Source organism: Carcharodon carcharias, assembly GCF_017639515.1.
Source record: "Carcharodon carcharias isolate sCarCar2 chromosome 35 unlocalized genomic scaffold, sCarCar2.pri SUPER_35_unloc_4, whole genome shotgun sequence".
Taxonomy (NCBI): Eukaryota; Metazoa; Chordata; class Chondrichthyes; order Lamniformes; family Lamnidae; genus Carcharodon; species Carcharodon carcharias.
This window is the reverse complement of record NW_024470720.1, coordinates 1,577,798-1,592,689: the sequence shown is the minus strand read 5'-3', so window position 1 is coordinate 1,592,689 and position 14,892 is coordinate 1,577,798. Positions and strand designations below refer to the sequence as shown.

Below are 14,892 nucleotides of genomic sequence, written 5' to 3'. Positions count from 1 at the left end.
TTAAAAGAGGTGGCTAGCGAGGTAGTGGGTGCGTTGGTGTTAATTTTCCAAAACTCCCTTGATTCTGGAAAGGTTTGGTCAAACTGGAAAGTAGCAAACATAACCCTTCTATTCAAGAAGGGAGGGAGGCAGAAAACTATAGGCCAGTTAGCTTGACATCTGTTGTGGGGAAAGTGTTAGAATTGATCATTCAGAATGTTATAGCTGGGCACTCAGAGAAACTCAAGGTAATCGGGAAGAGTCAACAAGGTTTGGTGAAAGGGAAATCACGTTTAACCAATTTATTGGCGTTCTTTGAAGGAGTATCATGCGCAGTAGATAAAGGGGAGCCTGTAGACGTGCTGTACTTGGATTTCCAGAAGGCATTTGATAAAGTGCCACATCAAAGGTTATTGTAGAAAATAAAAGCTCATGGTGCAAGGGGTAACACATTAGCATCGATAGAAGATTGGCTGGCTGGCAGAAAACAGAGAATATGCATAAATGGGTTTTTTTCTGATTGGCAGAATGTGACGAATGGAGTCTCCCGGGATCTGAGCTGGGGCCTCAACTTTGTACAATTTATGTCAATGGCTTAGATGAGGGGAGTGAAGGCATGGTAGCTAAAGTCACAGATGACACAAAGATAGGTAGGAAAGTATGTTGTGACGAAGACATAAGGAGATTGCAGAAGGACATTGATAGGTTGAGTGAGTGGGCAAAGATCTGGCAGATGGAGTAAATTGTGGGAAAATGTGAAGTTGATCACTTTGGCAGGAAGAATAAAAAAGCCGAGTCTAACTTAACTGGAGAACGACTGCAGAATTGTGAGGCGCAGAGGGATCTGGGTGTTCTAGTGCATGAGTCACAAAGAGTTAGTATGCAGGTACAGCAAGCAATCAAGAAGGCTAAAGGAATATTATCCTTTATTACGAGAGGAATTGAACATAAAAGTCAGGATGTTGGTGAGGCCACATCTCAAATACCGTGTGCAGCTTTGGTCTCCTTATTTACGGAAGGGTGTAAATGCGTTGGAGGCGGTTCAGAAGAGGTTTACTAGATTGATACCCGGAATGAGTGGGTTGTCTTATGAGGAAGGTTGGACAGACTGGGCTTGTTTCCACTGGAGTTTAGAAGAGTGAGGGGTGATTTGATTGAAGTATATAAGATCCTGAACAGTCTTGACAAGGTGGACAAGGAAAGGATGTTTCCTCTTGTGGGCGAGTCCAGAACTAGGGGGGCTCTGTTTCAAAATTAGGGGTTGCCCTTTAGGACAGAGATGAGGAGAAATTTTTCTCTGAGGGTTGTGCGACTTTGCAACTCTCTGCCCGTAAAGGCGATGGAGGAGGGGCCACTGAATATTCTTAAGGTGGGAGGTAGATTGATTCTGATTAGGCAAGGGAATCAAAGGTTATTGGGGGTAGCTGGGAACGTGGAATTCGAAACACAAACCCATCAGCCATGATCTTATTGATTGGCGGAGCAGGCTCGAGGGGCTGAATGGCCTACTTCTGCTCCTCTTTCGTATGGCTCAGCTGCTGGAGTGGAAGTGGTCACAGCCGTCAAAATGTGAGCAGAGTTTTCAGAGCAGGTTGTCGGACGTGGATCGGCCTGAAGCCTCCCCAGTGAGATGGCAGCTCTTAATTAAAAGGTTTCTGTTTTCAGCTTTGTAATTAGAGAGCATCGACCGGGCAGGGAAAAGCCTCAAGGAAGAGCTACATAATTGGAATAAGGTTCAGTTAACGCAGCATGGTGGAGGTGTGTGCTCAACTGAGGGCTCTCTTTGCCTAGCTTTGTAGTGTGGTCACTGTTATAATGCAGGAAATACAGCAACCAATTTATGCAAAGCAAGCTCCCACAAACAGCAATGTGATAACCATCCAAATCATCTGTTTTTAGTGATGTTGGTTGAGGGGTAAATTTTGGCCAAAGGACCCTGGGGAAAACTCTCCCACTTGTTCTTCTTCCAATAGCGGCCATGGGATCTTTTACACCCACCTGAGGGGGCAGATGGGGGCCTCGGTTTAACGCATCATCCCAAAAGACGGCATCTCCGACAGTGCGGTGCTCCCTCAGTACTGACCCTCTAATAGTGCAGCGCTCCCTCAGCACTGACCTTCCACAGTGCAGTGCTCCCTCAGCACTGAGCCTCCAATAGTGCGGCGCTCCCTCGGCACTGACCCTCTAATAGTGCGGCGCTCCCTCGGCACTGACCCTCTAATAGTGCGGCGCTCCCTCGGCACTGACCCTCTAATAGTGCAGCGCTCCCTCGGCACTGACCCTCTAATAGTGCAGCACTCCCTCGGCATTGACCCTCTAATAGTGCAGTGCTCCCTCAGCACTGACCTGCCCACAGTGCGGCGCTCCCTCAGCACTGACCCTCCGACAGTGTGGCGCTCCCTCAGCACTGACCTTCCCACAGCGCGGCGCTCCCTCAGCACTGACCCTCTGACAGTGCGGCGCTCCCTCAGCACTGACCCTCCCACAGTGCGGCGCTCCCTCAGCACTGACCCTCCCACAGTGCGGCGCTCCCTCAGCACTGACCCTCCCACAGTGCGGCGCTCCCTCAGCACTGACCCTCCGACAGCGCGGCGCTCCCTCAGCACTGACCCTCCGACAGCGCGGCGCTCCCTCAGCACTGACCCTCCGACAGCGCGGCGCTCCCTCAGCACTGACCCTCCGACAGTGCGGCGCTCCCTCAGCACTGACCCTCCGACAGTGCGGCGCTCCCTCAGCACTGACCCTCCGACAGTGCGGCGCTCCCTCAGCACTGACCCTCCGACAGTGCGGCGCTCCCTCAGCACTGACCTTCCCACAGCGCGGCGCTCCCTCAGCACTGACCCTCTGACAGTGCGGCGCTCCCTCAGCACTGACCCTCCGACAGTGCGGCACTCCCTCAGCACTGACCCTCTGACAGTGCGGCGCTCCCTCAACACTGACCCTCCCACAGTGCGGCACTCCCTCAGCACTGACCCTCCCACAGTGCGGCACTCCCTCAGCACCGACCCTCCGACAGCGCGGCGCTCCCTCAGCACTGACCTTCCCACAGCGCGGCGCTCCCTCAGCACTGACCCTCTGACAGTGCGGCGCTCCCTCAGCACTGACCCTCCGACAGTGCGGCACTCCCTCAGCACTGACCCTCCGACAGTGCGGCGCTCCCTCAACACTGACCCTCCCACAGTGCGGCACTCCCTCAGCACTGACCCTCCCACAGTGCGGCACTCCCTCAGCACCGACCCTCCGACAGCGCGGCGCTCCCTCAGCACTGACCCTCCCACAGCGCGGCGCTCCCTCAGCACCGACCCTCCGACCGTACAATTGAGGCAAACAGGGAAACTGGATAAGCACAAGCAGGAGAAAGGAACTGAAGGACACGTTGATAGGGGGGAGACGAGGAGGGGGCTGGGTAGGGGTTGGCGTGGAGCACAAACGCCAGCATGGAGCAGTGGGGCCGAACGGCCCCTTTCTGTGACGGGCATTCAACATAGTCCGAGTCACTGAGCGCACCCAAGAGGAGCAGAGCGTGACATGCGATGGGCTGTCAGCAGCGAGGGGACTGTGTGACGGTGACCTCCCCCCCCGCCAACCCCCCTCCCCAGCTCAGAGGAGAGGGTAACTGGCAGAAAGCGGCATGGCATGTTTGGACCAGCAGGATGTTGGCAGCAGTCCCGCAAGGTAGGAGTTGTCTGGTGATTTGCATTCAAAGCATGCGTCACACAAGCTCTGCAGCTGGTGGCCACAAGGTACTGACTCACCGAGATCAAGAAAAAGACCATACAGCTCAATGAAAAACCGCTGGTGTACCCCAGGTAACCTGGAAACAGAAATACAAGAAGATCAGACACTCCCAGGAACCATCCTATGTCAATAAAAGCAGCGGGTCAGTGGATTTGCAAGAGCAACGTTTAACTTGGCGCCATCGAGGTATTCGAAGATGTTTCGGTGTTAGCCATGGTCATGAGGCAGGAGAAGCTGGGTTCAAACCCAATCCGAAAAGCAAGCACCGAAACCAATGCTGACGCTCTAATGGAGCGCTGAAGGAGGGCTGCACTGTCGGAGGGTCAGTGCTGAGGGAGCGCTGCACTGTCGGAGGGTCAGCACTGAGGGAGCGCTGCACTGTGGGAGGGTCAGTGCTGAGGGAGTGCGGCACTGTCGGAGGGTCAGTAGTGAGAGAGCGCCGCACTGTCGGAGGGTCAGTGCTGAGGGAGCGCTGCACTGTCGCAGGGTCAGTGCTGAGGGAGCGCCGCACTGTCAGAGGGTCAGTAGTGAGGGAGTGCCGCACTGTCGGAGGGTCAGTAGTGAGGGAGCGCCGCATTGTCGGAGGGTCAGTGCTGAGGGAGCGCCGCACTGTCGGAGGGTCAGTAGTGAGGGAGCGCCGCACTGTCGGAGGGTCAGTGCTGAGGGAGCGCCGCACTGTCAGAGGGTCAGTAGTGAGGGAGCGCCGCACTGTCGGAGGGTCAGTGCTGAGGGAGGGTCGCACTGTCAGAGGGTCAGTGCTGAGGGACGCCGCACTGTCGGAGGGTCAGTAGTGAGGGAGTGCCGCACTGTTGGAGGGTCAGTAGTGAGGGAGCGCCGCACTGTCGGAGGGTCAGTAGTGAGGGAGCGCCACACTGTCGGAGGGTCAGTGCTGAGGGAGCGCCGCACTGTCGGAGGGTCAGTAGTGAGGGAGCGCCGCACTGTCGGAGGGTCAGTGCTGAGGGAGGGTCGCACTGTCGGAGGGTCAGTGCTGAGGGAGCGCCGCACTGTCGGAGGGTCAGTGCTGAGGGAGCGCCGCACTGTCGGAGGGTCAGTGCTGAGGGAGCGCCGCACTGTCGGAGGGTCAGTAGTGAGGGAGCGCCGCACTGTCAGGAGGGTCAGTGCTGAGGGAGGGTCGCACTGTCGGAGGGTCAGTGCTGAGGGAGCGCCGCACTGTCGGAGGGTCAGTGCTGAGGGAGCGCCGCACTGTCGGAGGGTCAGTGCTGAGGGAGCGCCGCACTGTCGGAGGGTCAGTAGTGAGGGAGCGCCGCACTGTCAGGAGGGTCAGTGCTGAGGGAGTGCCGCACTGTCAGGAGGGTCAGTGCTGAGGGAGCGCCGCACTGTCGGAGGGTCAGTGCTGAGGGAGCGCCGCACTGTCGGAGGGTCAGTGCTGAGGGAGGGTCGCGCTGTCGGAGGGTCAGTGCTGAGGGAGCGCCGCACTGTCGGAGGGTCAGTGCTGAGGGAGCGCTGCACTGTCGGAGGGTCAGTAGTGAGGGAGCGCCGCACTGTCAGGAGGGTCAGTGCTGAGGGAGCGCCGCACTGTCGGAGGGTCAGTGCTGAGGGAGCGCCGCACTGTCAGGGGGGTCAGTGCTGAGGGAGCGCCGCACTGTCGGAGGGTGGGTCCTGACGCTGTTAGCTGGCCGTTCAGCCCCTCGAGCCTGCTCCAACATTCAGTTAAGTCATGGCTGACCTGTATCTTAAGTCCATCTACCAGCCTTGGCTCTGCCATCCTTAATCCCTTTTCTCTCTGTCCCTTCAGTTACCATACCCCCAGAGGACATTGGCGAGCCTGGACATTGGCGGATTAGGCCGTGGTTATGCTTGGCAAGGCGCTGCAGGTACTGGCTGACCAGGCGATTCACCAGCTCTTGCCGTCTGCCAAGGATGGTGGGGGTTGACACATTATGGCATCCCTTCCATTAGTCTCAAAACCTGGCGGGGGTGGGGTGGGGGGAGTCAAACCCAGGGCTTCCAGCTCAGAAGCAGGTACACTCCCCCATTGCAACACCAGAGCTCCTCATAATCCCCCTCACCCAACAAAAATCCATTCAATCTCACTTCTGTAAGTTCCAAATGAACCCCCTCCCCCCCGCCACTCCTCCCCAGCCTGAACAGGTTCCTGTAGGGGGGAGAGAGGTCCAGATTCCCAAACCTCTTTGTGTGAAGGAATGCTTCCTGACATCCCCCCCCCCCCCCGAACGGCCTGGCTCTCAGTTTAAGGTTCCGCAACCCCCCCCTCGATCTGGACTCCCCAACACCCCCTCCCCAGCAGAGGGAATAGTTTCTCTCTGTCGACCCCATCGAATCCCTTAACCATCTTAAGCCCCTCGATCGGATCACCCCTTAATCTTCAGCACTGGAGGGAACACAGGCCCCGGTCTGTCACTTACCGAGCTGACGCATGAGTGCAAGAGGCAAAATGATGAGGATGCTGACAATAACAATTAAATAGTTCCCATTCATGTACCACATTCTGGAACAGAACACAGAGAGAAAACAAATCAGAATCGCAAACAGGAAAAATTCACAAGGTTACAAAAACTTCTTCTTTCCTTCCAGACAGGGAGGGTTGTAGGGGGCTGGAGGAGGTTACAGAGATAGGGAGGGTTGTAGGGGGCTGGAGGAGGTTACAGAGATAGGGAGGGTTGTAGGGGGCTGGAGGAGGTTACAGAGATAGGGAGGGGTGTAGGGGCTGGAGGAGGTTACAGAGATAGGGAGGGGTGTAGGGGCTGGAGGAGGTTACAGAGATAGGGATGGTTTTAGGGGCTGGAGGAGGTTACAGAGATAGGGAGGGGTTGTAGGGGCTGGAGGAGGTTACAGAGATAGGGAGGGGTGTAGGGGCTGGAGGAGGTTACAGAGATAGGGAGGGGTGTAGGGGCTGGAGGAGGTTACAGAGATAGGGAGGGTTGTAGGGGGCTGGAGGAGGTTACAGAGATAGGGAGGGGTGTAGGGGGCAGGAGGAGGTTACAGAGATAGGGAGGGTTGTAGGGGCTGGAGGAGGTTACAGAGATAGGGAGGGGTGTAGGGGGCAGGAGGAGGTTACAGTGATAGGGAGGAGGCGAGACCATGGAGGGATTTGAAAGCAGGGACGAGAATTTTATAATTGAACCGGTGCCAAACGGGGGGTGAGTGCTGGTGAGTGAGGGAATGAGGACGGTGGGTAGGGGGTTTGGTTGGGGGGTTGTGGGGTGCGGAGGGGACTTGGCGCAGGTTGGGATATGGGGCGTTGGGAATCAGCGAAACTCCACAGAGGGCACTGAGCCGACGGTAAGCGGCTGCACAGACGTGGCGGACTGCTACATCACGCTGGACGTCAAACAATCCGCCCCCCCACCGCCCCCCGTGACCGGGTGAGGAACGAGAGGGAGTTCTCCACCCCCCCACCCCCGCAGCCCCCGGTTCGACATTCATCCCGCCGATCCACCGTGGGATCTTGATGTGCCCCTGTTGGTTGCCATGCTTCTGTGACGGCGCCCCCCCCACCGTGGGAGGGGGGAGTGGTTGGGGGTGACAGGGCCGACGCAGGAGCGCGGGCTTCCAGGTCCCTCCAGCTCGGAGGACATCCGGGGCCTCCGAACAGCACCGGAAGGGTTAAAGAGTGAAACTTGCTGCTTTAAGTCAGCTCTTGCGCTGGGGTCTCACAGCAGCAGGCCGAGCTGGACCAGGCCTCACCATGTCACCCACTCTCCCCGCCCCCACCTACTCCGCCGCCCTTTAGTAAGGGGGCCACGTGAATGCAGTGCAAGGTTTCAGCTGCGAACTGGGAACACTCCATATATAGTTAGGAATCTGTGCCCGATTGCCACTGGGGTTGTTGGCTCCAGCACCGCTTGGCAAGTCCTTTTCCCTCGGCTTCAGTGTTTTAACTCATTCAGGCCATCCCTGTCCCCGCGTTACCTTTCCCCCGATACAAATCGAGTCTGGGGAGCCGCCAGGCGTGTCCAGCTGTGCCGCCCCGTGCTCCGACCCCATAGCCAGCGGGCACCTAGTGTCATCTGCCCATCTCCCCCCCCCCCACCCCAACCTTGCCTCCGTGTGGCCTTACAACCAGGCAGCCATGTCTCCTTCCGGGCACCCGCTCGATCGATTTAGCACCCCATTCTGATCGCAGTGCACGGGCCGCGCTAAATCGCATCACGTTCCCACTCACCCATCATCACCGTCCCCACCACCCCCCCACCGCGCTCCTCAAACTACACTGCCAGCCCCCCTCCACCAGCAACCCCCCCTTTCAAAGTCCTCTGCTCTGCTCCCGGAGGCCAGGCAGTCAAGGGGAGAGCTGCAGCTTCAGCCTGGCACACTTTATAAGCGTTTATTTACATTGTGTGCCTCTGCACCTCCAGACACAGCAAACAGTATTTTTTCAGTCTGAAGCACAAGTGATTCCCCAGTTAATACCCACTGCCCGGATGTAATAAAATACTTAACTAATATACAGCTAAAATTCTCATCCACGTTTTCAAATCCCTCCCTGGCCTCCTTGACCACTCCCCATCTCTGTAACCTCCTCCAGCGACTACACCCCTCCCTATCTCTGTAACCTCCTCCAGCGACTACACCCCTCCCTATCTCTGTATCCTCCTCCAGCCCCTACAACCCTCCCTATCTCTGTAACCTCCTCCAGCCCCTACACCCCTCCCTATCTCTGTAACCTCATCCAGCCCCTACACCCCTCCCTATCTCTGTAACCTCCTCCAGCCCCTACACCCCTCCCTATCTCTGTAACCTCCTCCAGCGACTACAACCCTCCCTATCTCTGTAACCTCCCCCAGCCCCTACAACCCTCCCTATCTCTGTAGCCTCCTCCAGCCCCCTATACCCCTCCCTGTCTCTGTAACCTCCTCCAGCCCCTACACCCTCCCTATCTCTGTAACCTCCTCCAGCCCCTACACACCTCCCTATCTCTGTAACCTCCTCCAGTGACTACACCGCTCCCTATCTCTGTAACCTCCTCCAGCCCCCTACACCCCTCCCTATCTCTGTAACCTCCTCCAGCCCCTAAACCCCTCCCTATCTCTGTAACCTCCTCCAGCGACTACACCCCTCCCTATCTCTGTAACCTCCTCCAGCCGCAACACCCCTCCCTATCTCTGTATCCTCCTCCAGCCCCTACAACCCTCCCTATCTCTGTAACCTCCTCCAGCCCCTACACCCCTCCCTATCTCTGTAACCTCCTCCAGCCCCTACACCCCTCCCTATCTCTGTAACCTCCCCCAGCCCCTATAACCCTCCCTATCTCTGTAGCCTCCTCCAGCCCCCTATACCCCTCCCTGTCTCTGTAACCTCCTCCAGCCCCTACACCCCTCCGTATCTCTGTAACCTCCTCCAGCGACTACACCTCTCCCTATCTCTATAACCTCCTCCAGCCCCTACAACCCTCCTATCTCTGTAACCTCCTTCAGCCCCTACAGCCCTCCTATCTCTGTAACCTCCTCCAGCCCCTACAACCCTCCTATCTCTGTAACCTCCTTCAGCCCCTACAGCCCTCCTATCTCTGTAACCTCCTTCAGCCCCTACAGCCCTCCCTATCTCTGTAACCTCCTCCAGCCCCTACACCCCTCCCTATCTCTGTACCCTCCTCCGGCCCCTTCAACCATCCCTATCTCTGTAACCTCCTCCAGCCCCTACACCCCTCCCTATCTCTGTAACCTCCTCCATGCCCCTACAACCCTCCCTATCTCTGTAACCTCCTCCAGCCCCTACAACCCTCCCTATCTCTGTAACCTCCTCCAGCCCCTACAACTACCCCTATCTCTGTAACCTCCTTCAGCCCCTACAGCCCTCCCTATCTCTGTAACCTCCTCCAGCCCCTACACCCCTCCCTATCTCTGTAACCTCCTACAACACTCTGAGATCTCTGCGCTCCTCCAATTCCGGCCTCTTGACCATCCCCCGATTCCCATCGCTCCACCATTGGCGGCCGGGCCTTCAGCTGCCTGGGGGGGCCCTGAGCTCTGGAATTCCCTCCCTAAATTCTCCGGCTTTCTCTCTCTCTCCCCTCCTTTAGGATGCTCCTTAAAACTGGCCTCTTTGACTGAGCTTCTGGACGCCATTCCCCAACATACCCTCATGTGGCCCGGGGTCAAAATCTGTCTGACTTACGCTCTTGTGAAGTGCCTTGGGACGTTGGCAAGGTTAAAGGCGCTAGAGCTAGGCAAGTTGTTGTTGTGGATCTCTGGGGGCAAAGTTTGGCATCATTAATTTCTCACAGTCCAAATGATTCCTTGGATCAGCCAGGCGTGGAGCAGGAGCAGGAACAGAATGTTCCAGAAACTCACGGTTAAAAATAACGCCCAAATACTAAACTGCCATCACATGTTAGGAAATAGCTTCAGTTCCTGAATGCCAAATCCTGTCAGACTGCAACCAGAGTTTGGCTTCTCACCCCAACACCGTTCAGTATCCATCAACCACATCAAACAAGAATGCTGCTTTAAGGTCATAAAACCTAATTTGGTTTTTAACCCTTCCTTCCCCCAGGGTGTTGACTTGCTGGGATACAGAGCAGCAGTGCCATCCCTCACGCACAAATCTAGAGCATCGCACAGTCAGTCTAGACCACTGTGGTCGTCTCGAGACTGTCAAGGGCGAGTCTAGACCATTGCGGCTGGGCTTAGACCATTGTGAATATGTCTAGGCCATTGTGAGTGTGTCTAGGCCATTGTGAATGTGTCTAGGCCATTGTGAATGAGTCTAGGCCATTGTGAGTGAGTCTAGGCCATTGTGAGTGTGTCTAGACCACTGTGAATGTGTCTAGGCCATTGTGGGTGAGTCTAGGCCATTGTGTGTGAGTCTAGGCCATTGTGGGTGAGCCTAGGCTATTGCGGGTGAGCCTAGGCTATTGTGGGTGAGCCTAGGCCATTGTGGGTGAGCCTAGGCCATTGTGTGTGAGCCTAGGCCATTGTGGGTGAGTGTAGGCAGTTGTGAGTGAGTCTACTCCATTGTGAGTGTGTCTAGGCCATTGTGGATGAGCGTAGGCCGTTGTGAGTGAGTCTACTCCATTGTGAGTGTGTCTAGGCCATTGTGAGTGAGTCTAGGCCATTGTGAGTGTGTCTAGACCACTGTGAATGTGTCTAGGCCATCGTGAGTGAGTCTAGGCCATTGTAAGTGTGTCTAGACCACTGTGAATGTGTCTAGGCCATTGTGGGTGAGCCTAGGCCATTGTGGGTGAGTCTAGGCCATTGTGAATGAGTCTAGGCCATTGTGGGTGAGCCTAGGCCATTGTGGGTGAGCCTAGGCCATTGTGGGTGAGCCTAGGCCATTGTGGGTGAGTCTAGGCCATTGTGGGTGAGTCTAAGCTATTGTGGATGAGCCTAGGCCATTGTGGGTGAGTCTAGGCCATTGTGGGTGAGCCTAGGCCATTGTGAATGCGTCTAGGCCATTGTGAATGCGTCTAGGCCATTGTGGGTGAGTCTAGACCATTATGAGTGAGTCTAGACCATCGTGGGCAGGTCTAGACTAGCAAGGGAAAGTCCTGACAATTATGGATGATTCTAGACAATTGTGGGGCAAGTCTGGACCTCTGTGGGGCGAGTCTGGACCGCCGGTGGGGGGGCGCGGGGGGGAGAGTCTGGACCTCCGCGGGGCGAGTCTGGTCCTCCGTGGATGATGTCGTAGTGATGGTAGAAGCTCCAGTTTTTCTTTCTATCAATGGCTGACCAGGAATCTCTCCCGCTCTCACTGTCTGTCATTGCCATATGCGTTGGAAGGACTTACAGGCTGACACTTAACCTGTTTGGCCTCATTATGAATGCTCCTTCCCCGACCATCAAGTCCTGGAGTGGGACTCAAACCTGGGGCTTCTGCTTCAGAGGTAGCGACACTGCCCACTGCTCCGCAGGACCACCGAAGGATAAGGGGCACATCACAGCAAAATCAGAACCAGGTAGACTCAGCCGAGAAATTAGGAAACACTTCATCACAAGACAGGGTGGAAGTGACTGTGGAACTCTCTCCCACAAAGAGCTGTAGATGCTAGCCCAATTAATCACTTTAATAGTCGCCTGATAGGTCAGAATCTGGGGAAAAAAAAAGAGACATACAGTTGAACCTTTTTGTCGAGCACTCATCTGGACAGGTTTGCAAGAATACCAAATCTCAAGGGGAAACAACAATTTATACTGCATGGGAAGAGAGTGCTGATTGCTTGGCAAGTGGACCCTGATTTGGAGTTGGCAATGCCTCTACCAATCAGAGTCTGCTTCCCTATCAGTCGTAGCTGGGACAACCAATCAGCCCTCTCTTCTCGTGCAGTATAAATTATTGTTGCCTTTGAGATTTGGTATTCTGATGAGACTGCCCAGATGAGTGCTGGATGAAAAGATTCAACGGAGTGCCTCTTTTGCAGCAGTAATGACTTAAATTTTGAACAATCGGTTGATCAATAGTTGTCGCATAAGGGTATTTAGGGGAAAGGAGCGAAAACGTCTGGATAGAGATGAGATATGATCAGTCAAGGCCTCACGGAATAAATGAACAAGGGTGATCTCACTGTGAAATGTCTGAGGGGGTTAGAGAGGGTCGATGCTGAGAGGCTGTTTCCCCCCCCCACCCACCCCCACACCCCCCAGGGGTGACAGTGTCAGGTTAAGGGGTCGGCCATCTTGGACTGAGAGGAGGAGAAATTTCTTCACTCCGGGGGGGTTGAGAGTCTTTGGAATTCTCAACCCCTGAGGAGGCTCAGTCGGCGAGTAGATTCGAGACGCCGATCGGGAGATCTTCGGACACCGAGGGACAGGACGAGGGAAGCGGGGCTGACAGGATCAGCCACGATCTCACTGAGCGGTGGGGAGCGTGCTCCACCTGTCACTACGACTCACCGGTTGTTCTCTTGTAGCTGAAGGAAAGCCTGAATGACAAGCGGGAGTTCATACTTCACGATGTATAGGTAACTCGACATGGCTAGAAAAGGAGCCGAGAGAGAAAGAGAGAGGAGTTACAAACACCAGTCAACGATATTCCTCATCGCAAAGAGAGACTTCAGCACAAATCCAATCACGTGAGCAGTACGGAGAGACCATAAGACGTAGGAGCAGAAATTAGGCCAATCGGCCCATCGAGTCTGCTCCGCCATTCAATCACGGCTGATAAGTTTCTCAACCCCATTCTCCCGCCTTCTCCCCGTAACCTTTGACCCCCTTACCAATCAAGAACCTATCTAACTCGGTCTTAAATACGCTCAATGACCCGGCCTCCACAGCCTTCTGTGGCAATGAATTCCACAGATTCACCACTCTCTGGCTAAAGAAGTTTCTCCTCATCTCTGTTGTAAAAGGTCTTCCCTTTACTCTGAGGCTGTGCCCTCGGGTCCTTGTCTCTCCTACTAATGGAAACATCTTCCCCACGTCCACTCTATCCAGGCCTGCCCTATGTACTCACACACAGAAATCCAACCGGGATTTGTCTGTTTTACGCCTCCTTGGGACACGAGCATCACTGGCGAGGTTATTACCCATCTCGGATTGCCCTTGAGGGCAGTCATGACTCGACCACATGGTTGTGCAGTGAAGGGTAGACCAGACCGGGTAAAGGTGGCAGATTTCCCACCCTCCCTCGTGGGCCACATGGGTTTTTTTTACAACCATTTGGAAACATTTCGCACTCGCTGTTAGTGACACTGGCAGAATTCAACATCCGGATTTCCCAGGGGCGCGTTCCCCTTGGCAGCACCTCAGCCAATCAGAGTCTGCTGGCCAACCCATCACCCACCCTTTTTCTCACGCGATATAAATGGACACCGCCTGAAATTTGGCATCTGTCCGGATGAGTGCGAAATGAGAAACTTTTACTGAAAGAAGCGACCTGGTTGTCAATGTTCCAGATTCACTGCTTGAGTTTAAGTCCCCTCTCCACAGCTGTCAAGTTGCAATCTGTACTGATGTCACAGGAGCATTATCCAGTCCTCTGGATTACTGGTCCACTAACTCAGCATTCATCGACTGACCCTTTTTTCATTCGTTTATAGACTGTGGATGTCGCTAGTGAGCCCAGCACTTATTACCCATCCCTAAATGCCCCCTCGAGAAGGTGGGGGTGGGTGAGCCACCTTCTTGAGCTGCTGCAGTCCCCGTGTGGTGTAGGTACACCCACAGCGCTGTTAGGTTCCAGGATTTTGACCCAGCGACAGTGAAGGAACAGCCGATATATTTCCAAGTCGGGATGGTGTGTGTGGGGCTCGGAGGGGAACTTGCAGGCGGTGGTGTTCCCCATGTGTCTGCTGCCCTTGTCCTTCTAGGTGGTAGAGGTCGCGGGTTTGGGCGGCGCTGTCGAAGGAGCCTTGGCGAGTTGCTGCAGTGCATCTTGTAGATGGTACACACACTGCTGCTACTGTGCTTTGGTGGTGGAGGGAGTGAATGTTTGTGGATGGGGAGCCGATCAAGCGAGGCTGCTTTGTCCTGGATGGTGTTAAGCTTCTTGAGTGTTGTGGGAGCTGCACTCATCCAGGCAAGTGGGGAGTATTCCATCACATTCTAGACTTGTGCCTTATAGATGGTGGACAACCTTTGGGGAGTCAGGAGGTGAGTTACTCTCCGCAGGATTTCCAGTCTCTGACCTGCTCTTATAGCCACAGTATTTATATGGTTGGGTCCAGTTCAGTTTCTGGTCAATGGTAACCCCAAGGATGTTGAGAGTGGGGGATTCAGTGATGGTAATGCCATTGAATGTCTAGGGGGGATGGTTGGATTCTCTCTTGTTGAGATGGTCATTGCCCCTCTTGAGCCCATTACACTGGAACAGGAGGAGGCCCATTCAGCCCCTCGAGCCTGTTACACAGGAACAGGAGGAGGCCCATTCAGCCCCTCGATCCTGTTACACAGGAACAGGAGGAGGCCATTCAGCCCCTCGATCCTGTTACACAGGAACAGGAGGAGGCCATTCAGCCCCTCGATCCTGTTACACAGGAACAGGAGGAGGCCCATTCAGCCCCTCGAGCCTGTTACACAGGAACAGGAGGAGGCCCATTCAGCCCCTCGAGCCTGTTACACAGGAACAGGAAGAGGCCATTCAGCCCTGTCAAGCCTTTTGCACCATTCAATGAGATCAAGTCTGATCTGTGGCCTACATCCATCTATCCACCTTCACCCCATATCCCTTAATACTTTTGGATAACAAAACTCGATTTAGAATTAACTGACCCAGCATCAATTGCCTTTAGTGGAAGAGAGTTTCAAACTCCGA

The 14,892-nt window shown here is 55.1% G+C and overlaps 1 protein-coding gene across 2 annotated transcripts in view; it reads right to left on the bottom strand.

Moving 5' to 3' along the window:
* slc38a5b (solute carrier family 38 member 5b) overlaps positions 1-14,892 on the bottom strand; it is a 38,599-nt gene that overhangs the window by 10,721 nt on the left and 12,986 nt on the right. For both annotated transcript variants that reach the window (XM_041181427.1, XM_041181428.1), the window contains exons 6-8: positions 12,534-12,615; positions 6,105-6,187; positions 3,735-3,793 (exon numbers count right to left, since the gene is read on the bottom strand). In XM_041181427.1, the coding sequence (XP_041037361.1) occupies positions 3,735-3,793; positions 6,105-6,187; positions 12,534-12,615 (224 nt within the window). The remainder of the gene's footprint in view (positions 1-3,734; positions 3,794-6,104; positions 6,188-12,533; positions 12,616-14,892) is intronic.